Source organism: Cimex lectularius, unplaced genomic scaffold (assembly GCF_000648675.2).
Source record: "Cimex lectularius strain Harlan isolate CLEC.00 unplaced genomic scaffold, Clec_2.1 scaffold17, whole genome shotgun sequence".
In the NCBI taxonomy this organism is placed as follows: Eukaryota; Metazoa; Arthropoda; class Insecta; order Hemiptera; family Cimicidae; genus Cimex; species Cimex lectularius.
In genome coordinates this window covers 461,929-488,052 of record NW_019392640.1, presented here as the reverse complement: position 1 = coordinate 488,052, position 26,124 = coordinate 461,929, and the positions used below count along the sequence as shown (strand labels likewise).

Sequence of the window (26,124 nt, the reverse complement as noted above, 5' to 3'; positions counted from 1 at the left end):
TGCAGAAACGTTAGACGTCTATCATTATCAGTCTCGACGGCCCTGGACAAGATGAGAGCGATACGGCTTAAAATTCTAAGTCCGGACTACATCTCTAATTTTATTTTTTGAAAAACCTAAAACCCTTCCAACATTCGGAGAGAGGAACATAATATTAATAACATAATATAAAATATTCAGCTCCTCGTCGAAATTACGCTACCAATTTTTTTTTACCACAACTTTGTCATTTTTTGACCAATTTAAAATCCGATTGCTTTCAGCGAAAAAAAATCTTTTAAAATGATGTGTCAGGATGTACAGGGTCGTATTTCAAATTTTGAAGTTGAACTAGACCAGAGATATCCTGCAAAATTTTTCTCCAAAAAAAGTAAATATTTGAAGCTAGACTAAAATATATTAAAAACGTTTTTGGTAGCGACATTTTTTCAGAGAATTTCAGCCGGACCATCCAAAAATGACACCTTATATATTCAACCACAAGGTGATTCGTTTTAAAAATTATTTTGTTAAGCTTTTTATATTTTCCCATTCATTTTGTTTAAATAAAGGTTTTATTGTATATTTTTAATTATAGGTTATGAGACTTATAAGATGTAAGGTGAACAAGTGAAGCATGAAAATCTATTTTAGAACTAGATCGATAATTATAACAGTCAACAGATTGTTGAATGACCTTTAGAACATAAAACCAATCCATTTATAAAAAAATAATATCTCTTCTTCACAACTGTTCCAATAAAACTATTCTTCAACAGTTACCTATCACCTGGTCTGCCTATCCTCGTTGATTTTTGTTAGTCCAGTTGCGATCAGCACTTCGGAGTGGAGAATCACACCGAAGATGCCAAAAAGCATCTGAACTAATAAAAATGAGCGAGGACAGGCGGACCAAGATGAGAGGTAAATATTAAAAAATAGGTTTGATTGATAGGCAGGTCACAGGATCAAATCTCACTATGTTCCAATAAATGCTTGAAAAAAAATGTTTGTGATTTTAATCAATAGACTACGAATTATCAGACACGTGGGAAAGGAATTTTTAAATATAAAACCTTTATCAATCTGCTATAAAACGTATGATAGCAGGTTGATTTTTTGTTACATTCGCCTTGAGGCGATGGGATTGTAGGAAAGGAGGATGATACACAGTCTATGACGTTTTTCTTCTCCCACCAGTTTGAATTGGGAATTTGTGATTATGTAAAAGTTGACAATTAAAATGGCCTCAACCGTGGAATTTCTTATCAAATACCCTCGACCTTGCCTGCGCAGGGAAGATCCGCGAAATGGAAAACATTCGATTTGAAGATTACGCCTTTTCTCTCTCGCTCTCTCTCTCTCTCTTCTCTCTCTCTTTCTCTCTCCTTTTATTTATCTCTCTCTCTTTCCAATTGTAACATACGTTTCTGCAATTGCGTCCTTTTTCCTCTGGCCTTGTTTACCTCGAACTGACAATTTAATAGCTTTCAACAACTTTAGATGGATGTATTTTACACCAAGTTCATTTTAAATTATGTTTAATAATAAAATCGTCAAATTTATGACAAAAAATAAAATAAACGAATAATCGTCCTTTAATAAAGAAAACAATAAGTTTTTTTCAAATTTAAGTAAAACATCATAAACAATTAAACATAAATCAGAGAAAAAGGGTTTATTCAACATTATTTACAAAAACTAACGTTCATTTCATTAAAGTAAATATGAAACACTGTTTTTATTAATTATTGTAACTTTTATATTGTTCATACCTGGACTTTGCACCATTTAAGATGTCTTGAAGACAAATTTCGTCTGGAAAAAAGCAAGTAAGTGTCAAAGAATTGTATTAACTGTTGTTATATTTATGTTAAATCAAACCATTGGCAATTCGAAATTCACTAAATCGAATAATTTTGTCGTTTACTTTGAATATAGAGTACCACAGTTAAACAGTTTAATGGGTTTGAACGTTTATGTTGAGAACAAATAATGAGATTAAATTATTCAGAAATCGTGAGATGCGTCTAGTGTGATGTAGGTTTCAGAAAAAACATTTTCTTTATCGTGCCAACGTTTCGATCTTTATTGAGATCATCTTCAGGGCTCAAAGTGTTTGTCTTCTGTGTAATTGTGCCATTCTTGCGTGTCTTGTTAAGAGTGCCCAATGAGATTAAAAGTAAATGGGGGAGGAACCTCATCTGAAACAGATGTACTTCTATCTTAAAGTAGATTATAATGATTTTTTTGTGATACCAAATAAATGAAAAATCTTAGGCCCTGATAGTATAAGCTTGTCATGCCTTGGTTCCTTATAGAGAGCGTGTAAGTATGACTTCGGATTTAAGAATGGTGCTCGGGCAAAGTAGGGAGTTCCCCTGTTCCGCTTTGTAGAGGACGTGGTATTTTATGTATATATATTGAATACTTTTTGTTTTGTAGTTCTGTGTTTTGTCTGAGTTACGTGCAATTATTAAAGTTAGAGGTGAGGAGCTGGTTGGTGAAATATAGCGCATCACCTTTCCAGCAATGTGTGTATTACGGCTTGGAATATTTATAACAGTATTCCATCCATGTTTAGGGCTCTTTTCCATCTTCGGTGATGGTTTTGTGTTATTTTCCTAACAAGATACGGGTCGCTGATTTCAAGAAATATTTCTTGATGTTTCTAAATCGAAAATAATTATTAGACCTATGTCCTAGAGTTGGAACAAGGGCCTCCTGATAAAAATGTTTCAAGTAATTTATACATTCTTTTAAAATGCAATTTTCTGTCATTTTTCATGTTTATGTATTTCAAGATTATTATATTAATTATATTATTTTTAGGTAAGATAAGAAAATAATATGCAAGTTTGTATTGGATGAGATTGGATGTATAAAATTACAAAAAGAAAACACGCTTTGAGAAAATTTGGCCAAAAAATTGATTCATTGCACCCTTTAAAGCCCTTAAATACGATTTTTTGTAGCAAAAAAAGATATTTCGGATTCGCCTAGACCAATTATTTTTCTATCCGATATCCGGCGTTCCACTTAAAAATTCACAACACGCATAAAGATTAAATTGGACTTTTTCAAAAACAAACTGAACTTTTTCCAAGTCGAATCGAACTTCTTGCTAGTCAAATTGAATTTTTTAAAGACCAAGCCAAACTTTTTCTGATTCCAACTGAACACTTGAACTTTTTTTTCAAATAAAGAGATATCTTTAAAGAATAAATCGAACATTTTCCAATTTAAATTTAACTTTTTGCAAATCGAATTTAAGTTTGTCCAAATCATATTGAAATTTTTCCACGTCAAATTGAAGTTTTTTCAAGTCAAATTGAACTTTTTAATGATCAAATCGAACTTTACCAAACCAGATATTACATTTTTACAAGTTTGTCCACATAAAATTGAATTTTTTCAGACCCAATTGAACACTTTATGTGATCAAATTGAACTGTTTCTAGACCAACCTGAGCTTCTTTTCCACCAAACTGTACGTTTCAAAATCAAATTAATTTTTAGGTTAAATTGAGATTTTTTCTGAACACACACTTCTGATCAAATTTATATTTTTCAAATCAAATTGAACACACTCTCCTGATCAAATTGATACTTTTCAAATCATATTTAATATTTTAAGGATCAAATCGGATTTTTTCCTTTCAAATCAAATTGTACACACTCCCCTGATCAAATTGATGCTTTTCAAATCAAATTTAATATTTTAAGGATCACATCGGATTTTTTCCTTTCAAATCAAACTGAACATACCCTTCTGATCAAATTTATATTTTTCAAATCAAATTGAATACACTCTCCTGAGCAAATTGATGCTTTTCAAATCAAATTTAATATTTTAAGGATTAAATCGGATTTTTTCCTTTCAAATCAAATTGAACACACTCTTCTGATCAAATTTATATTTTTCAAATCAAATTGATCACACTCTCCTGATCAAATTGATGCTTTTCAAATCAAATTTAATATTTTAAGGATCAAATCGGATTTTTTCCTTTCAAAACAAACTGAACACACTCTTCCGATCAAATTTATATTTTTCAAATGAAATTACATGTTTTCCATGTCAAATTAAATTGTATTGCAATCAAATCGACTTCTCCAAATCAAACCGAACATTTTTCACAACAACTGATGTTTTTCCATGTCAGATTGAATTTTTTAAGACCATTGAATTAAATTGAATCCAGCTTTAAATGTGGATGAAATACAGGGAAGATGGATGTGGACGCGTTGAAAGGAATGAATTTATTTGGATCTCTTATAGAGATTTTAAGACAGAAATCATTTTCAAAATTTCGCTTCCTTGGAAAGATGGACGAGGGATAGGGAGAAAAAAATAAACGGTAGTATTCGAACGTGGAAATTATCGATTCGCAATTGCCTAATGGAGGAAACTGCGCTAACAAGAATAAGAATTGGATATAGTCGACTGACATGGCTGAACCTACCTCCCCCACATAATCGGTCAACTATCCTGCAGATTTTTATAGAGTGAAAGTGATATCCCTTCCCCGGTATGAGAGTGACTTCGTGAGTGATGAAGTCACGAGAGTGGAGAGAAAATTGTTAAAATTCTCAAAGGCCAAAGGAGATAGAGGATAGGAATACCAGGTTGACTGCAACCAAATTTTTTTCTGTTTCGTAGTCCTTACTGTAACAAAATATATAAACAAATTTCTACATCATTACATTTTAACTTTTTTTAACCAAATTACACGTACCTAGCACACCTCAAAAGTAAATTTCACAAATGAAATTAAATATTAAAATGGCAATGGGATATTTTTATAAGTCCGCCATGTCTTTGATTTCGTCATAACACGGTTTTATGGGCAGCACGTGCTCTTCCTCCAATATTGGAGGAGGAAATTTGTCGACGAGGCGAGGATCGAATAGACCTGACGTTTAAAAATGTGTCCCTGACTTTGATTGAAGGGCAAATTGCACCATGTGCGATATCTGTCAATGTCAAGTGCATGACCTCGCCTCTAATTCATACCTAATTCGGTAAACAAGCTCTGCCCGGCTCAAGGTTTGCCCCCCCCCCGGGTTGCCGCATTGAAATTGTCATCTTTGAACAATTTAGCTTCAAGTATTCCGCTTGTCATTGTCACGTAGGCAGATGCATTTTGTCGATGCCGGAACGAATGGGTCGGCTCGATTCAAGAAATCACAGCCTTTTGGCAGGTTTAGTACAATTTGAAATGCGTCTGTGACTTTCATTGAAGTGGATCAAATTATTAGACCCGTTGACAAAAGGGACAAATTTACACAAAAATCTGTTGTTTTTAGTTTAAAAAAATTCTGTCGAACTGTACAAAAGAAATCAAATAAGCTTTGATCCTGCCAAAACTTGATTGAAAAATAGTAATAATAAAATATATATTACGTCAATGTCACTAGTGGGATTCGAACCCACGATCTTCGACTAGATACGCCGCTACTCTACCACTTGAGCTATCGTGATTTCGATCCAATCGGACACTAACTTCCCATCTCAACCGCACCTTTTGAATTTTCCCTCCTTTTTGCCATTTTTCAATGGCTAGTGCCATTAACTTTTTTATCTCAACTAAAAACCTAAATTAATTGAAAGATTGGTCAAGCGGACCACGAAAACTAGTGAACTTACAAAAAATGTTAAAATATAGAAATATACAAAATATAAACGCAAAAATAAGAAAACAAACGAAAAACTACTTAAGTATTAAATATACGTAAATAACAAAATAGCTTAAAAGAATGTTTCATAAAATATACATCAAAAAGATTACGTTATATTAAATGTTTAAATTGTCACTGTAAAATAATATAACATATTTTAAAATATTATATAAATAATACTAGAAAACATTACATAAAGATATGTTGAGTAAGTAAAAATAACGTTATATATATATTATAATATTATATAAATAAATAGTTAGAAATAATATAAGTTAAACATGGAAATACACTGACAGACAAAAAATTCCACCCACTTGAAATAAAACTTGATTTGTATATATTTCTGTATGTTAATCAACTAATTAAGGTTTTTAGTTGAGATAAAAAAATCAGTGTCACGAGCGGGATTTTTTTTAATTATTTTTATTTTGCGAGGTTTCGCAATAGCAGAGGTTATATCAACCCTCGGGGTGCCGGTGTTTTTGAAAAAAGCCCATTTGTAAGTATGTCCCCCAGGACCTTTACCTTACAGTGATGAGCGCCGTGTCAACGCCTAAACCGTTGCGGCCACCGACGCCCCTCACGAGCGGGACCTCACGAGCGGGATTCGAACCCACGATCTTCGGCTAGATGCACCACTGCTCTACCACTTGAGCTATCGTGTCCTCGATCCACTCGGACACTAACTTCCCATTAGTCGCTCTGCTCCTCGCTGAAGATCGTGGGTTCGAATCCCGCTCGTGACACTGACTTTTTATCTCAACTAAAAACCTCAATTAATTGAAATATATTAATTACTCCAGTGGGCCATGAAAACTAGTGAATGTTAATAAACGTTTCACGTTTTTAACGTTCAATAATTGCGCCTTTGTCAAAAAAAGTAATTAAAAAATGTAAATTACTAAGGAAAATAAAAAACAAATAAAAAATAAAAACAGACGTACAGATAAAATTTGTTTATTACATTTTTAATTAATATTTCAATATCGTATATTTCCTTCTCTGGCCTTAACTAAGATTCGAAGAGCATTCGGCATACTTTCTACCAGTCTGGAAATGTTTCTTTGCTGGAGGTTAGCCCATTCTTCACGAAGAGTCCTTTCAAAGAGTCGTGGAGCCGACGAGGAAGTGATGGAAGTACTGATATTCGTCTTTTGAATCCCATAAATGTTCGATGGGGTTCAAGTCTGGAAAACGGGCTGGCTAGGCTAAGACCCTGTTGTTATACTGTTGAAGGTACGTTTAGACTATACGAGCTTCATGTGGACAAGCATCATCGTGCATTAGAATTTCATCCACATAGCGAGTGGCCGTCAAAGACCCTGCCCGAACAACAACCAACTCTGTGCGACTCTTCATTGAAATCCCCGCCCACACCATATTGAGCTACGTTAAAAAGGTTGGCTCTGGGAAAAATTACAGACTTCGGACCTTTCATTTCGTCTTTTCCACATTCTTTCACGCCCATCTGAAGATCGTAGGACAAATCTACACTCATCTGTAAAACTTGCAGCCGACCAATCGTCAAAGACCAATGGCTGTGTTCACGAGCCGTGCAACCCTGTGTATTCTGGTCAATTTTGGTCCTCTCATGGGGCGAAAAGACATCAGTCAGTACTGATTTAATCTTCTTCAAGCAGTGCATTCAGAAAGTTCGACACCTCGAACTTCCTGGAGCTGATGAACCGCTTGAACAACGGTAAGTTGCCGGTTTCGCAAAATTCTCAAAGTCAAAAAACGGTCATTCTGCGGTTCTGTTACCATAGTGCGCGCACAGAACCGGGCCTTCTATTGGTAGGCTCCGATGGCAATAGCCGCACACCTGATGGAACGTCCATTATCAATAAGTGCCACACCACGCGCAACTTCCTCAGCACTAAGTGACATTTTTAAGTTTACATATTGAAATTAAGAAAGCAAAGAAGAAAACTAAACAATTTAATCCCTTCAGTATTGAAATGAGACTATAAAAATTTTAAATTCCGTAAAATGTAAATATTGGAAAATCCTTTATCTTTCTTTTAGATTAAGGATTAAGTGTGTTTTCCTCTAATTAATATTCCCAATTTAAAACCTCATTTAAACAAATATTTATTGCTAAAAACAATGAGACTAATTAAGGGCGGAATTTTCTTTTTTGAGAAAATTAAAAAAATCAATCGGGTGGGATTTTTTGTCTGTCAGTTTGTATGCATATACCACATAAACGTACAGAAATGCAAGTTAAATAATTTATACGATCTTATTATATGATCTTATTCTGATGAAACCTGCTTGGTATAGAAATAATGAAACATAATTTAACTTAAAATATACATAATAATTCAAGATTTAACAAGTCTGCACACTTGTCTGTTGAATGAAGAAAAAGAAATAAAAACTGCAAGATTTGGAATGTTATTGGCTGAACGCATCATTCTGTCAATATGAGTACGTTTACTATAGTTAGTACAATGGGAGGAAATATGGAAAAGTCTATTATGCCTGGTCAAGTAGCTCGGTACAGAAAAGTTAATTTGGTAGTTAATTATTTTGAAAAGAGTATTTAAATCAGAGCGACTAAGTGTCTCTAGGGGAAGTAAATTAAAGTACTGTTCAAATTGTTTATAGTCAGTAACAGTTACTCCTATTTTGGCGTATGAGTTGACATCAGAAGAGTAACGGGATAAGAAACCCAGCATTTTTAAACTAGAGTATTTTATATGATCTTTGTGGACTATAAAATTTAATTTGTAGTCAGAAATAACGCCGAGGTCTTGAAAAGTAGTTTCAAAAAGAAGAGCACTTAGTATAAGGTAAGTAAAGATGTATTTAGTTTTAGTCCGGTAAAAGCTCATATAATGGCATTTATCAAAATTAAGAAACATGGTTCTCTAAAGACCAGTGATAAAGAGCACTTGAGAGAAATTGAGAAAAAACTAAACAATCTAAAATTTATTATTTTATATCAACGAAAAAGGATTCTTTATTTTCTCATAGATTTATAAAACAAACAAATAATCAGACGTCAACTTGACCTTAGCTTTTCTGTTCAGAGCGTACTGATAGAGGCAATAGATTTGTAATAAAGTATAGTATTTATAGTATAAATAATTTTTTATATTTTTATTATTGAAATTTTCTTTACATTTTTGTAACATAAAAATCTATTGTAATAACAAGCTGAATAAAATTTAATTTTTCCACGTCCATTGTACTCTTGATGGACTTAATTTAACTGTTCCAAGTAAAATTGAATTTTTATAGTTAAATTGAATTGTACGTTTTTCTAATCAAATTGTATTATTTCCAATTAAATTGAATTTTTTCTTGTTTGTTTTCAATTTCAAATCGAACTTTCTCCAAACAACCGAATATTTCAAGATCTATTTAGTTTTCAAAAACAAATTGAATTTTTTTCTCAGCCAAATTAAATTTTCTCCATTATACTTGCATGTATTTTTCCAAATCAAAACGAATTTTTCTTTTAGAGCAAATAAATTTTTCTGCACCAATCTAATCAATACCGATGAAATCTACGTTCCTTTTTCCAAAAATAAAAAATAAATTTGTTTAGATCATATTGAACTCTATCAATACTGAACGTTTTCTATAACAAATTGAAATTTTTCTTAGTTAAAATACATTTTTTATTCAAATTTAACACTATCGAGAGTTAATGGAACTTTTTCTAGGCCAACTTTTTTACCAATAAAAACATATCTTTAAAGATCAAATTGAACGTTTTCCAAATTAAATTCAGTTTTTCCAAACGAAATTGAACTTTTTCAAATCAAATTTTTGTTTTTCAAAATAAAAAAATATTTTTAAAGATCAAAATTTAATAGAAATTAGAAATTTTTACATTTTAAGTTGAGCTTTTTCCAAGTCAACTGGAATATTTTACAAATCCAATTGAACTTTTTCTAATTAAAATTGCATTTTTTCCCAAATAAAAAATACTTTGTAAGATTAAATTGAACTTTCAAATTAAATTGACCTTTTTGCATATAAAATTGAGTTTTTTCAAAGTCTAATCGAACTGTTTACAAGTTACGTTTTAATGATCAAATCGAAATTCTGCATATCAAACAACACTTTTTTAAGCTTTTCCACATCAAATTGCATTTTTGAGACCAAATTGAATTTTTCAGGTCAAATTGCACACTTTTCTAATCAAATGAACTGTTTCTAGATCACACTGAGTTTTTCCATCAAACGTTTCTTTTCGAGATAAAATTGATTTTTTTTAGGTTAAATTGAAATTTGTTCACATCAAATTTAATTTTTTCAAGACCAAATAGAGTTTGTTCAAACCAAATTTTTTCAAGTCAAATTAAATTTTATTATAAAATCTAACTTCTCGAACTCAAACATTTTCCACTAAGAATTGAAATTTTTCCATATCAAATTGAATTTTTATAAGGCCAAATTGTTTCCCCCCCCCCAGATCTGTTTGAACACTTTTGTAATCAAATAGAACTATTTCCAGACCCAAGTGAGCTTTTTTTCATCAAACTGTACTTTTCCATACATATTGATTTTTTTTAGATTAAATTGAAATTTTCTAAAATTCAATTTTTTAAAGATTACTCTGAGCTGAAAACACTCGATTTGAAATTAAGAGAGTGCAAAAAATAGACAAAATAGACAAATAGGTAGACAAAATCTTGAATTAGGTTTGTACATTCTAGAATGTGATTTGGTAAAAGACTAATTTAGTACGGGAAAAGTTCAGTTCGATTTGTAAAAATTATAAATACAATTCTTCTTTCTACAATGTAAACTGTATTATTTTCTCTCTCTCTCTCTCTCTCTCTCTCTCTCTCTCTCTCTCCCGCTCCCTCTTTCCCGCTCCCTCTCTCCCACTCTCTCACACCCTCTCCTCCCTCTCTCTCTCCTCTCTTTCTCTCTTTCTCTCTCTCTCCCTCTCTCTCTCTCCTCCCTCTCTCTCACCCCCTCTCTCTCTCTCTCACCCCCTCTCACTCCTTCTCTCCCACCCTCTCCTCCCTCTCACCCTCTCTCTCCCCCTCTCTCTCCCAANCACTCACTCACTCACTCACTCACTCACTCTCTCTCTCACTCTCTCTCTTTTTCTCTGAACTGTATTTGATAGTTAAATAAATTATTATAATAATTCATTTCACTCTAATTTAATGTAAATTTATCATTATTGATTGTATATGAATTAGTTAATTATTTCGTTCACACAGGGTCGCTTTTTGTTTGCGTGAAATGGAAATTAATCTATCATTCGACATTAACATTCCGAATATTTGATCGGATTCCTTTGGTTTGCTTTTCAAGAAAAAATTTTCTCTGATGGGAATTAAAGTATTTAGCTTAGACTCGAAATATCCTGCTGTAAAAGGCTCTTTTATATACAGAAGTTCCAGTTTTTCGGATATTCTTTAATTAATTTTAAAGGCATAAAAGTCAAATTGTATTTCACACTGTAGTCAAAGAGAATCGACCCTGGAACCTTTTTTCTTTCCCCTGCGGAAACCATCTTCGAAAAGCTTTAGCAGGAAAACTGTAAAATAAATTCCCACCAGCCTCGCCCGAAATTTGTTGATCGGACGAGGTGGCGCTGCGCATTTCAGCGCCCTTGAAAATAGTTGCGTCGCAGAATATGATACTTGAGTCCATCTACGTTTATTATAAACTGCAATTCAATCAACGGATGACGAGATTGTTTTGTTGTCCATTTTATTTCTATGTAGCTTGTTTCAACAAATAAAAATAAAAATTAAGGCTAGATTTGGATCAGGCCGGTGGAGTAATCCTCATGATGACAAGAATGTTGGTTTGTCACATCCATTTGTCCAAGAAAAATTATATTAAGTAATTCACTATTTTTCAAAAAAAATTATCTAACATCCACATTATTTAGGAGGAATGTACAAGAAACTTTTATCTTAGGGTTAGCAGTAAGTGGAAAATCAACAAAAGATCAACACTTATTAGAAGAAGTTCATCATTTGGTAAAAATAGAAATAAAATTAAGGTAATCAAATATGCATTAAGATGTTTTGATAGAAAAAAGTTTAAAGCCGATAAATTGTAAGATGACAAGTCAAAAGAAGTCCATCATTACTTAGTCAATCACTCGGTCACTTACACACTCACTCGCCAATGAATTAAAAACTCATTTAGTAACTTACTAACTCACTCAATGCCGAAATAACTAACTCGCTCATGCACCAACTAATCAACTACCTAACTCACTCATTTGGTTTATGACAAACAAATTAATTAACCCTCAGCATACCCTCACCCTTTAACTAACTCATTCAAATCCAATTCTACCAACTTACGCACTCCCTTGATCACTGACTTACTCACTTGTTCAGTGACTACCAACAATCACGCACTAATAAATTAACTAAATCACCTATCCTTGACAAACTCACTCATTCAATGACTAACTACCTCGCTCACGCACCAACCTATCAACTAACTACTAACAACAACTAACTAACTCACTCACTTGGTCATCGACTAACTATCTTACCCTCACACACACCCTCACGTGTAAATATAATAAAAATAAACTACCTCTTGTCATGGTTACTTGTATGACGGAAAACACCTTCACCTTCTAACTCACTTATTCAACCACTAAATAACTAACTCGCTCATGCACCAACCAATCAACTACCTAACTAACTCACTGACAAACCGACTAACTAACACTCACACAAACCCTCACCCTCTAACTCACTCAAACCCCATCCAATCAACTAATCAAATCACGCACTCCCTGGGTCGCTGATTAACTCACTCATTTGTTCACTCACTAACTCACATTTAATAAGTAACCAACTAATTAATTCACTCATTCACTTGGTCACTGACTAACCAACGTACTCATACATTCAATCGTCTACTGCCAACCCACAACCATACACACGCACTCCTGCACGAACACTCACCCATTAACTCACTTACAGAAGCAAGTAATTAGCTAACTTACCAAATCACTGACCAACTTACTAACTAACTCAACCTATGTTTTCACTCACGTACAACTAATTCATTCACTCAGTCACTCAATCACTCATGCACATACTCACTTAATAACTGATTCTCTCACTATCTAACTCAATTAATGTTTCACCAACAACACAATTTAGCTATAAGCTCTCCAACATAAAAAGTTTAGATCGATGTGTATTTGTTTTCATATAAATTTAGGATTTGAAGCAGAAATTTATTTTCGTTTTATTTATTTTTCTCTTGCCAAGATGTCCCGGCTAAAGGATACTTGCTTTGACATTTAATCAACTCCTGTCAATCCTCACTCCTGCAACATCTCCATTATTTTAATTAATTATCTAGGAGTGTAATTTTGTTATTTTTGTAAAGGCCCGCCTTAAGAGAGAACATAGACGTAAACGGCCGTTCCCACGTGTCGCCGGTCTCGTCTTCCGCCGTGGTCATTTTTGACCTTGTATCCAAAGCGGTTTAGTTTAGGGTTTCAGTGTCAAATTGACCCCTTCTGGGAAACAGTCGAGGGCCACTTTTTATCGATAACAGCTTCGGATTATTTTGCCGACGTGACTCCCAGCACAGCTACAAGGCCTTCGAACGTTTCCCTTGACCTTCCCAGACGATATGATAAGCAACACTCAGCATTATAAATACATATAAATATATACACTGACAGGCAAAAAATTCCACCCAATTGATTTTTTTTTTTTTTTTTTCATTTTCTCGATAACAGAAAATTTGCCCTTAATTTGTCTCATTATTTTTACCAATAAATATTTGTTTATGCCATATTTTAATTAATTAGAGACAAGCACACTTAATCCATAATCCAAAACAAGGATAAAGGATTTTTCAATGTTTACTTTTTACGGAATTTAAAATGCTTGACAATCTCATTGGAATTGTGAAGCAATAAACAGTTTAGATTTTATCTTTGTTTTCTTAATTGTAATTTTTATACTTAAAAATGCCACTTAGTGCTGAGGATGTTGCGCGTGATGATGGGCGTTCCATCGGGTGTGTGGCTATTGTCATCGGAGTTCCCTGCAAAACACTGGGAGACGCCGTTAGACGTTTTCTAGCAACTGGTTGTTACCATAGAAGCAGAACTACCAACTGTTGTTTAAGCGATTAATCAGCTCCAGGAAGTTTGAAGTGTCCAAACTTCTAAACGCACTGCTCGAAAAAGATTAAAGCAGTATGGACGGATGGCTTTTCCGTCGGGGCGTAAGACGACCAGAATTGACTAGAACACACCGCAATTGGTGCACAGCTCTCAATTGCTCGAAAACACAGCCATTGGTCTTTGGACGATTGCTCTGCTCTCCGTTTTACAGATGAGTGTAGATTGGCTCTACGATCTCCAGCACGATCTTCGACGGCCACTCGCTATGTGGATGAAATTTTGGAACATCATGCGTTGCCTATCCTCGATGAAATCAGCGACAATCTAATGCACGATAATGCTTATCCACATGTCGCTCGTATAGTCAAAACAAACCTTCAACAGCATAAGATGGTCTTAGCCTAGCCGCCGTTCTCCAGACTTGAACTCCATCGAACATTTATGGGATAACCTCAAAAGACGAATAAGAGTACTTCCATCACTTCCTCGTACGCTCCACGATCTTGAAACGACTCTTCATGATGAATCGGGCAAAGACATTTCCAGACCGGTAGAAACTAGTCTTTTTTAGACCAAGACTGAATTATCAAACGTTAAAAAACGTGGAACTTTGATTAATATATAAAAATATATACAAATCAAGTTATATTATAAGTGGGAGAAATTTTTTGCCGTCAGAGTATATATTTTTCCTTTTTTAACTGACAGCTTCACAAAATTCAATATGACTGTATTTTCTATAACATTCATGGTTAGTGATCACTGATCAGTTTTCGTCCAACCGTTAAAATATTTTTTTTACGGTGTATATACAACTTTAACGATACTACGTTTTCTGGGAATTATATACATCCAATCTATAATTAAAACTTAATACAATTGACGCTTTTAATCTTGAAATGTGTTTTTAAGTAAGAAAAAATACGTTAATACCAACCAATTTACTTGGTCACTGACTAATTCACTCATTCAATAACTAAACTACTAACTTTCTTACTCATACACTAGCCAATCAAGTCACTTATTCACTTTGACACTGACTAACTCCCTCATTCAATAACTAAACCACAAACTTTCTTACTAATACACTAGCCAATCAACTAACTCACTTGGTCACTGACTAACTCAATCACTAGCCAACTAAAATTCACTCAGTCACTGACTAACTCATTTATTCACTGAGCAACTTATTCATTTAATCATTTGATCAATACTACTATGTTAAACTTCATATTTTGTGTTGCTTTTTTTAAAACTAAAAATAGTCCCAGATTTTTAAGATAAAAATTACATCTTAATGAACAGTTTGTTCCAATTCAAAAGGCCGGACAAGATGGAGGTTTTATAATTAACTTTGTAGTGTTATAATAACAAAAATATTGTTTTTAACAATGAAAATAGTTTATATAGCGAAATAAATTTTATTTTATCTTGTTAAAAAATAAGCAGTTAATTTCTTTAAGACTTTCTTGAAAAGTGATTATTTTTTGTATGTTTAAAATATAAAAATTTAAGAAATGGAAGATTTTATAATCTTACCTAATTTTTTTTAGCTTTTTTTAAATATGTATTGTCATTGCTTTCCATAGTTAAAACAGTAACTATAATTTTTTTTAACCTTTAAGACAAATTCAAATTTAAAAATTAACATAAAATATTTCCAGATACTTAACTACTGTAACTATTGCATTAACTGTCCAACGACAAAATTGGTTATGCGACTGTATATTTTAACTTGATTGTAGTTGTACTGACAAAGGCAGTTTATGTTTCATCCAAGGGCATCTGCAAAAATAGTCCAACTGATAATCGGATCGAGTTACTCCAAGGCTGTTAACGTTCAGCACTCTAATTTAGCCCTTCAGTTGAAACACAATGGTTTCCATTTAAGATGATCAAACAGAAACCTGACAATTTTCTAACGGGATCAAAGGCTGTAATTTTCTTTCAACTGTTTTAAACCAATTATCAAGCCCTTCCTACCGTGCGCATAATATATATATAAACTGCAAACTGCAGTACCAAAAATTACTATTTATTTAGACCTGACAGTCACTCACATAAAGCATTTCCTATTATTTATTTGACTGTAAGATTTGCTAAGATTATAAAGTCTTCCATTTCTTTAATTTTTATATTTCAAACATAAGAAAAATAATCACTTTTCAAGAAAAATATGGACACAAAGAAATTAAAATTTTATAGTATATCCCAATTTATTGCCTGAAACATTACAATTTTTATCTTAAAAATCTGGGACTATTTGTATTTTTAAAAAAGCAACACAAAATATAAAGTTTAACATAATAATAAATATCAAATGATTAAATGAATAAATTGTCCAGTGAATAAATGAGTTAGTCAAGGACTGAGTGAATTTTAGTTGGCCAGTGAGTGATTGAGTTAGTCAGTGTCCAAGTGAGTTAGTTGATTGGCTAGTGTATAAGTAAGAACGTTTGTAGTTTAGTTATTGAATGAGGGAGTTAGTCAGTGTCAAAGTGAATGAGTGAGTTGATTGGCTAGTGTATGAGTAAGAAAATTAGTAGTTTAGCTATTGAATGAGTGAATTAGTCAGTGGCCAAGTAAATTAGAATTTACAACTGCCTAGTAATTGTGTTGAGTGAGTAAATTAGTGGGTAAATGCACATTATTAAAAACATAGTTGGTATTAAAGTATTTTTTCCTACTTAAAATTTCATTACAAGATTAAAAGCTTCAATTGTATTAACTTTTGATTATAGATTAGGATGTATAGAATTCCCAGAAAACGTAGCATCGTTGAAGTTGTATATACACCGTAAAAAAAAAAACATTTTAACGATAGGACGAAAACTGATCAGTGATCACTTACCATGAATGTTATAGAAAATACAGTCATATTGAATTTTGTGAAGCTGATGTCAGTTAAAAAAGGAAAAAAATATATACTCTGACGGCAAAAAATTCCTCCCACTTATAATATAACTTGATTTGTATATATTTTTATACATTAATCAAAGTTCCACGTTTTTTAACGTTTAATAATTCAGTCTTTGTCTAAAAAAGACTACTTTCTACCGGTCTGGAAATGTCACTGCCCGATTCATCACGAAGAGTCCTTTCAAGATCGTGGAGTGTATCAGGAAGTGATGGAAGTACTCTTATTCGTCTTTTGAGGTTATCGTTTTTAAAAAGGAAGATTTCGAATAATTATCAATAATTTATATATATACTTTTTTTTTTCAAAGAAATAATGCAATAGTATCTTGTTTATTTAAGATGAAACAATGTAATAGAAAATACTTGACAAGTTAATAAGTATTTTTTTCCCCTCCAAGTGTCAAGGTGAGTTCGCTTTGGCCCAGACAACCATGGTTTATAGACTAGATTTTTGTTTATATTAAATTATCAGGGAAGGGGAAATAGAAAAAATCATGAGAGTTTTTTTGTTATAAAATTAATGTATTTACATAAATATGTAAAATTAATAATTATGTACACAGTTAAAATTTCATCGAATTGATCAGCCTGGAAGATCTGAAAAAGCACAAATTTAATATGTTTTAAAATAATTTTCATGAAAAATCAGTTCTTAAAAAAAAGTATTTCTATCCATAGGGGGAGAAGTAAATAAGTTCTCAGTCTAAGCCATGAGGGCATATCTAGTTTGTGAGCTTTTGTGTATTTCAGAGTTTTAGAATTTATTTCAGCCAAGTCTGTTGTTTTCTTAACTAATGAAAAAATGCACTCTACTTGTCAAATCTTGTCACTTCCATACAAGTAAAAACTCAACTACTCATAAATGTGGGTAAATTCAGTAAATTGAATGTTTCACCGATCACACGAATGGACAATTTGACTCCCAGTGTGGAGTCGCGGTCTAAATGAGTCAAAAACATTATTTGCTATTAATTAGAACATAAAAGCAATCAATCTATACAGTTTCATGAAAAAAAAAAAATCCAGCTGGGTGACGGTCATTGATTTCAGTCCTGGGTTGAATGGGTTAATCTCTATTGAGATGACAAAAATTGTAAGACTGGCCTCAACATCACATTTAAGAAGCGAGAGATATTTTGAAACTTACATTTACAATTATCTGCCTTTTCCTTTTTTCCCTTTGGCCCCTTTCATCCCTTTTTTCGCTGAGGCGAGTTTCGCCCTGGTGTCTTTTTTCAACCTTGGATCGACTACTTTGTAGTTGCCTTTAACTCCGGGTGGCCTCCTCATACGTTTGGCTGAAGTATGTTTCTTCGCGACTACGTATGTTGTTTCCTTCTTCGGCTCCTTTGCTTTTTTGTATAACCTTTAAAAAAAATAAAATAAAATAAATTGGTTAAATAAAAATAAATCATATTTACCTTTTTATCTGGCGGGCTTTTTCTCGTTCTGAGACGTCTGGGTTTTCCATGAGCCCTTCAAGCTTCTTCTTGGCACGTTCCATCTTCTTGAGAGCCCTCTTTTTCTTCCTTGCCTTGGCCTCGATTACCTTTTTGATTGGACGAGAGTTGATCTCTTGGAATTTCTTACGATACTCTTCCTCCAGTTCTTTCGGAACGGGCAGTTCCTTCTTCATGAATTTCTTTTCGTCTTCGACAAACCAGTCAGGGAGATTTTCATCATTGAAAGCGTATCTGTTCCACCCTCCATCTATCAAGTCCCTCTTGGCCTTCTTCGACACCACCATCATCGATCCCAAAGCCAATTCTCGTTCTGAGAGCTTTTCCTTCTTTTTATTTTTTTTACCTACAATTTTTTATTTGTTGTATATATTTATAAATATAACTAAAATTCACTGAATACCTTTTGGTACAACTTCAAATTCGTCATCTTTAAGCACTTTTGTTTTCTTTCTTGGAGGCTGGCTACTTTCAAGATCCAAACCAGAATCATCTTCGCTCATCGCGTCTTCAGAATCTGAATTGGAGTATTCGTCCTCGCTTTTCTCTTCTGTTTCTTTTCCATTTTCCTGTTTAACGTCTTTTCCAATAATATTTCCTCCCTTTTTAATTATAGACTCTGCCATCTGCTCCAGTTCAAATTCCTCATCTTCACCCTTCTCGAGTCCTTTAAAAATATCCTTAAGACACAAAAATGGAAGAGAATTTTCTGTTAATGTTAAATTAGCAAATTTCAAAATGGACAATTTTGGATAATTACCTTCTGGAACCAAAGTTGTGCTTTTTGAAGCCTCTTGGTCTCCCTATCTCTCGGATCTAGATCAGTGAGTAAAGGATTGCTTTCTTTATCATCATCACTGCTTTCTTCATCCTTATCATCAAGTGAAAATCGTACTTTTTTCTTTTTTGCGTTTTTATCATTTTCATCGCCTTCTTCAAATCCTGAAATTCAAGGAAGCGGATAAAATAAACTGAGCATAACCATGGAATAAATCAACGGACTAACCTAAGCCTTCGCCACTGTCGTAATCACTCTCGTCTTCTTCATCACTTTTATCAGATTCTTCTGTATAAAATTTGCCAGATTTGTCCAAATGTGACTTTTCACTGTCGTAAGGGATGTAGCTAGAGCGGTACGCGCCAACACCATCGTCCGAATCATATTCAGAATCGCTGTTCGCTTTGACATTCGGCTGTTGGTCTGACACCATATCCAGCGCCTAGAAAAGGCAATTGTTTAGTTCCTAACATTTTTTATATTTTATTGAATATTAAGAAAATGACAGACTTTTTTGGTTTGAATCTGTTCCAGGCTGAAAAGTGGTTCCATAGTGTCTTCCTCAACAGGGCCATCATCTCCTTTCACAATCATCTTTAGGTTCAGCTTCTCCTGTAGTTTGCTGCGTTCCTTGTTTGCCCGTTTTTTCTTCCTCCTCAACTCCCGAGCCTCTTCGGTCTGATAAAAAAAAAAAAATATTAAAAACTTACATTAATATCACAAGAACTAATTTCATTTTCTAGTAAATATTTCTTGCATATTACTAATTGTCTTAATATTATAAAATTGAACTTATTAGCAGTGAAGAATTTTTACTTAATTACCTCAAGTTCGTTAATTTTGTCGTCAATGTCTTTCAATTCTTGTTCATCTTCAGACAGCACAATTTCACTCTTGCCCTCATTTTCATCGTCCTTCACTAACACCTCCGGTTTTTTCTCTTCCGGGTAGTATTTTTTCTTCATCGATTTTGCCCAGTTCAGAATTGACCTCAGGTCTTTCCTTCCAAGCACTTTGATGTCCTTACAACACTCTTTGATCTCATTAGTTGTTTCTGGATCGTTTTGAATCTCAGGGTCATCAAAAATAACCTGAAAATAACAAGCTTTCAGATTAAGTGTGCCACTTTAAGAAAAGCAAAGTTCTTTAAAAGAAATAAAAAAACATACACAAGAAGCATACTGCAGATGTTCGACATGATCTTCACTCTTAATGAATTCGGTCGCTTTAACTGTGTGGTAAATTCCTCGGAGTTCGGAGTAGCCTTCTGCTTTCGCTTTCTTCTGCTTCTCCGGATGTAAAATATTAAATTTATTTCTCGGTTCCAGCTCCAGTTCTTTGAAAACGTATTTCGCATTGAGGAAGCGCTCGTCAAGCTTCGCAGGCGCCAGGTAGTGTTGGCAGACGACGAAAATTTCAGCCGATTCATTACGAGATGCTTGAGGCTTTGTGGCATGCACCTATAACATTAAACATTATCATACAGTAAAACCAAAAATATACTAAAAGAAAAATAAGTACGAACTTTTTTAAAAAGCTGCTTGAAAACCCAGAGGAGAGGGTTGTAGTCCTTCGAGCGGAAAACTTTAGTAACAAACCAGCCGCCCTCTTTCAAAAAATGCGTGGCCAATTTCAAAGCACCAAGTGTCAAACAGGCTTGCTGATATGCGTCATAAAGCCAATTCTGACCTTTAAAGATTTAAAAAAATGTTTGAACTATTGGAAAAATTTATTTCTATTTGTTTAATACATACCGACATTCGGAGCACCGTCATTTAGTACGACATCGGCTTTCCATGTCTGCAGCTCCTTCGCAATGTCATGACGACATTTGTCAGTTGTTATGTCACCGATCAAAGAAACACACCCAGGAATGGGTTTTATTGGAAAAAGATCAACTCCTAAAAAAAAAAAAAATATTTCATGTTGTGTAAAAACAGTAAACTTTTCATTCCAGGTCTGGTAATTATTATTATCATTCATTATTAGTTATAAAGAAAATTAAGGAATAAATATAAATATATATAAAGTGTAAGCCGGTCCCCGTCTTAGCGACAAGTTTTAGTTGTTAAAATAAGAGCATAATAGGGTAAACGATGAACGGGAACAAAGGTTGCAACTCTGAAGGGGTGACCACCTGTCAGAGCTTGGAAATGGTTAACCAGGTAAACAGATAGATAAGAACGTCGAAGTGTGTGGCAGACCCAGGCTGGACCCACGAACCTGGAGAACATAAAGTAGCAATAGCTGGACAACCGATAAATAACTATCGTCTAGTTATTTAATGCTGAAGGGTTGTCACCTGGTCAAAAATCCGTAGCCACGGGGGACACATCAACCCTGTGCTCGACACCCGTCTTCGCTGGCCCACCCCCGACTTTTGAGTTTCCTTTCTTCCACTCCTACTCCGGAGAGACCCGCTATAAAAGGGATGACTGGGAAATCAAAAGTCAGTCAAAATCAAAGACTCACTCCAGGCAGATTAAACCAGAGACATACTCCCAGGCCGTCAAGACCAAGGACGGTCGACTCCAGGAGTGGGTCCGGAAGAGAAGCAGCCACACTCCGTCTGGGATTCAACAAGAGGACTCAGCCAGCCAGAGCCAGCGAGGACCAGCCTTTGCGACCCATTGAGCCAAGTCAACGGTCAAGAGAAAAGATGCTGTGGACACTAATCGTGGCTGTCGTTTGGAGTAAGTCCCTTTGTTGATAGACTCATCCCAGATTTAGAGTTGTGGCTGACTTGCAGATTGATTAAGATTCTGAGGTTTGGGTACGGTTAAGAGAAGGAATTGCGTACAATAAATGTTACTGAATATGCTCTCTGGTTTATTGAATTCTGGAACCTTACCTTCCCCTACACAAGAATAAGTAGTGATGCGCTTACGCCAACTAATCTCTTGTCGCTTAGAGAAAAGCAAGCGAATATCGAGAGATAATTTGGCCACCACGCCGTCGTCTGCTTACAAAAGTATAAGGAAAAAATTAATGTAATCAAAGATGCAGTTTACTGGGCAGTCAATATATGTCACAGTCAAGAAGAATAAGCATATAATGATGAAAATAAAACCAAATATTTACTATTTCCAACAGTTTAAAAATAACTACTAATACAATAATTAACAATGTATGGTGATTAGTGACTGTTAATCGATAATTATTCAGAAATCGTGAGATGCAGACTGGTGTGATGTAGGTTTCAGAAGAACATTTTCTTTATCGTGCCAACGTTTCGATCTTTATTGAGATCATCTTCAAGGCCTGGGATTTACAAACATTGTTTTAATTTAACAAATACATGTAGGATGTGGAAAAAAGTGAATTTATACAATGCAAAATATATATTTTTTTTTTATTCAATTAAAGTATTTCTACTCACTCAAAGTGTTTGTCTTCTGTGTAATTGTGCCATTCTTGCGTATCGTGTTGAAAGTGCCAGTGAGATGTTGCTGTTTTATGTTTATATATGTTGGATTTTGAAGGGGTGGGGAAGGATGTCGGTATAGAAAAGACATTTTTGTATAAGGCGTTGGCTTCTTTAAGGTGAAAAGAGCCGACGAAGGGAAAAAACGTTGGTAATGGTTTGGCCAGATTATACTTACAGGATTATTTAGACAGGGATAAATAGGAAAAGGAAAGCTAAATGTTTTTATGAAACCTACATCACACCAGACCGCATCTCACGATTTCTGAACAATTAACAATTAACAATCTCCGGCTTTATTGTTTGGTCTGTCTATCTTCGCTGTTTTGATTTATCAGGCGCACTGCTTCTTCACCTTCAGTGGTGGATATTCCTGTTTTATCGGGTCCGCTTGTAAGTTTATAAAAAGTGAAAGCATGTTTTCCCGTTTTTTTTTTTTTTTCTTCTTCTTTGAGTAATGTCTTAAATAGAGTAACTGTGCGTAACAAGATGAGGTATTCTTCTTGGGATTCAATACAAGGATCTCCTCTCAGTCTTTCAGTTGAAGTCTCTCATCCATTGGCATTCGGTCTTTTGGATGGAGGTTTCCCTTAACATCCTGAATCATCTCTGCAAGAAGATGCCTTGAGGTGTTCAGTGTTGTCAAGTTAGACAATACAATTTATGGACGTATTTCATTCGCTGAAACAGCTTAATAAAAAAAAATAAATAGCTGTGTTAACCCTTGGCTATAAGTGTTTTCTTTAGTATGTTCCAAAAATCACCCATTTTGTAATGACTAGGGCTGTGAAATATATGCATTTGCATATTTTTCCTGGTTAACTAAAATATCCAGTTTTAACAAACTGTATATGTTTTGAAGCATTTGAAATCAATTTAAGCTATATTTATTTTGAATATTTGCGCATATATTGCCATAAATGCATATTTTTGCATAAGTGGGTTATAACTGCATATTTTTTTTACATATCCGGCATATCGGTATTTGGCATGTCAAATTTTAATGTTTCAGAGCAGGCAAAAAGAAAAATTCTCCGAAAAAGAGCTATTGTCTCCCATTTTTCCATTTCCACATAATGAACGAATTTGTGTTTGTTCAGTTGCTGCTCCACCACTTTCGGCCGCCTTAGCTTCTCTTGGTATAAATAAAGAAAGGAATAGTGTTTGTACCACTGTAAAAGTTCTCTTGGAATAGTATAATTGGATTCATAGAAATATTACAACCTCAGTTCTCTTCTTTCCCTACCATCATAATTCTCAGTTTTACCAAGTCTCTCATGCGTTTTCCATCGTGAAACATTATTTGTGTGTTGTATGATATGGTAAATTGGATACTAGGAAGCGGGGTTTGTGCTACCCAGGGACTGCAGCCTTTTGGCTTATTGTACCTTCCTAGTTCCTTAGTTCAGTGCGATAGACTCAATCCTTCTCCTTGAAGTATCAGGTCATTGACTGTCGCTGCTGTAATTTGACTCCCTAAGTTTTTTCCATATGTTAGGTTAAATCTCCATTGAGCTGTTGCTTCACATTCGAAGATGATATGGGTGGCTGTTTCCTCCTCCTCATTACATAATCTGCAGATGGGATCATCGTTGTATATGACCATGTTGTGTAGATGTTTTCTCAGATGCCAATGACCGGTTAGTAGTCCTACACTCCTCTGAGTATGGCCCACATTTGTGGGTTGTGAACTGAAGACTCCTAAAATGCCGAAAATCACAGCAAAGACGAAAGATCTTGTTCAAAAGAATATGAGTGAGTTTTCAAGTGAAACTTTTAAAGGACTATGCAGATGTTTTATACTGTGTTTGTTGTGATAAACCTGTATCAACAGCTACACGTTGTTTGGTAGGACAGCACATAAAGACAGCAAAAAACAAGGAAAACAAAGGTAGGAAGTCTAAGTTTCAACAAACCTTTGTGACACAAGCAGCCACAAGAGCTGACCGAAAAGTCCGGTTTCGACACCGATTTATGTCGTTCTTTAGTTAGAGCTGACATACCCGTCCATAAACTAAGCCACCCTGAATGCAAGGTTTTTTTGAGAAATACACAGGGAAAACCGTTCCCCACGAAAGTACCCTCAGTAAATCTCACCTGGATCTTATATACAATGAAACACCCCATAAAATCAGAGACTTCATCGAAAATGGACCGATCTGGGTCTCGATGGCTGAGACGAAGGATTTTTTAAATTTAACTTTTTTTAATGCGTTTTTCTTTTTTAATATTAGCAATGTGATGTTCCTCTTGCCACTGTTTCTCTTTCCAATTATGTGCTTTAATTTAATGTTTCCTTATTTTTTTCTCATGGCAGTTTTCGCATATTTTCTGTATTAAATTGCAGTTTTTACCAAATATATTTACATATATATGTGCATATTTGTCTGTTTTTATTGCATATAAATCACAGCCCTAGTAATGACTAATATTCTTTGTGACATAAACGAAAGTTCTTTCAATTGTTTTAAAATTATCTTTTATTTATGTACCAAATTGGTGTCTCAAAAACTTGATCCTTATTCCCACTGTGATATTCGCTGTGTTTGTCGCATGGCGTGTGCTTGAGGAGTCGTGTGAAGTTGGGTCACGTCATGTTGCATTGTGTCTGGTTATGTTCACTTCTTCGTCTTGCATTTATTCAGGTAATTCGAAAAAATCTTTAAACTCACCTATGACGATACTAGAAACTGGCATGTTCTGCTTGGCGACCTGCATCCATCCTCCAGGAGCGGCGCAGAGGTCCAGCAGGACTCTGGACTTCTGAAGAAATTCGAACTTCCTGTTGAGCTGGATCAGCTTGAAAGACGCACGGGAACGAAACCCTGGAAAAGGGAAGAAAAACAGTCGACGGCCCTCTTCTCTAATAAGACGATCACATCAATTTCCTCACCTGTCTCCTTCGCCAACTGGTAGAACTTGTCCTTCCTCTGTTTTCCGATTTTGGACTTTTTCCCCATTTTGGCGACCTAGGAATCGTCGGGAAAAACTTAGTTCTGACCGCAGGAGTCAGGAACAGACTAACCACGTGCTAGTAGGTTACACGAAGCGTGCTTGACGCTGTCAACTGCGAAATTGATCGATTGAAGTACTAAAATCGATGTTATTCTAACCGCGAATAAACAGACATTCAATTAATAATTAACAATAATTAAATTATATAAACAATACTGAGTGGAACGTTACTTAGAGTCACATTTTAGAGAAACACTTCAGATAATTAACACAGGAATATCTTCAAACACGTTTTCAAAGGATTTCCAGTATAACTTCACGCTACAGAAGATTGATCAGAAAAACAAATAATTTATTCAAATAGATATATAAAACATATAGACTGGTGCTTAAGTTATGGCTAGATCAAAAAGTAACATGGGATAGCCACACCAAAACTGCAGCATGTTCAGTATGTCATAACATGTGCTGAAAATATGTTGAACTGAACGACATTTGATCACTTTACTGGTTTTGTCTACCTTTGTTGGTATCCAATCTATACAAGTACATAAATATGAACTCCAGGCCAACCTGACATCATTTCCAAATACACCAAATATCTTCTTGGGGACTAAAATCAAAGATTTGCTATTTATGATAGTAACGAGACCCAAAGCATCCTAATCTGGGGGATCAGAGCTCAGAAGAAAAAAAATTCTATCCAAACATTAGGCAACGTTCAAAGACTGACAAACCTACGTATCAAAGGTGCAATGAAAACACATAGCCCAACATTCTTCCATTGAAAATATTTATGCAAGGAGTGAAGAAAGGCTTGGTTAGG

At 34.4% G+C, this 26,124-nt stretch overlaps 1 protein-coding gene and 1 long non-coding RNA gene across 2 annotated transcripts; both read right to left on the bottom strand.

Moving 5' to 3' along the window:
* Positions 1–1,681: 1,681 nt before the first annotated feature.
* Positions 1,682–4,841, bottom strand: LOC112127471. Its single transcript, XR_002910582.1, has 3 exons — positions 4,719–4,841; positions 4,446–4,648; positions 1,682–1,797 (listed from the first exon to the last, which is right to left on the bottom strand). It is a non-coding gene; the product is annotated as an uncharacterized LOC112127471 (long non-coding RNA).
* A 12,347-nt stretch (positions 4,842–17,188) lies between these two features.
* On the bottom strand, positions 17,189–25,404 carry LOC106661579 (pre-rRNA processing protein FTSJ3). Its single transcript, XM_014385091.2, has 13 exons — positions 25,237–25,404; positions 25,016–25,168; positions 20,674–20,820; positions 20,445–20,608; positions 20,089–20,379; positions 19,744–20,010; positions 19,430–19,597; positions 19,148–19,361; positions 18,902–19,083; positions 18,545–18,821; positions 18,103–18,487; positions 17,829–18,047; positions 17,189–17,278 (listed from the first exon to the last, which is right to left on the bottom strand). Exons 1-12 carry the CDS (start codon positions 25,301–25,303, stop codon positions 17,837–17,839), a joined length of 2,526 nt encoding a protein of 841 aa, XP_014240577.1. The 5' UTR covers positions 25,304–25,404; the 3' UTR covers positions 17,189–17,278; positions 17,829–17,836.
* Between the last annotated feature and the right edge of the window lie 720 nt (positions 25,405–26,124).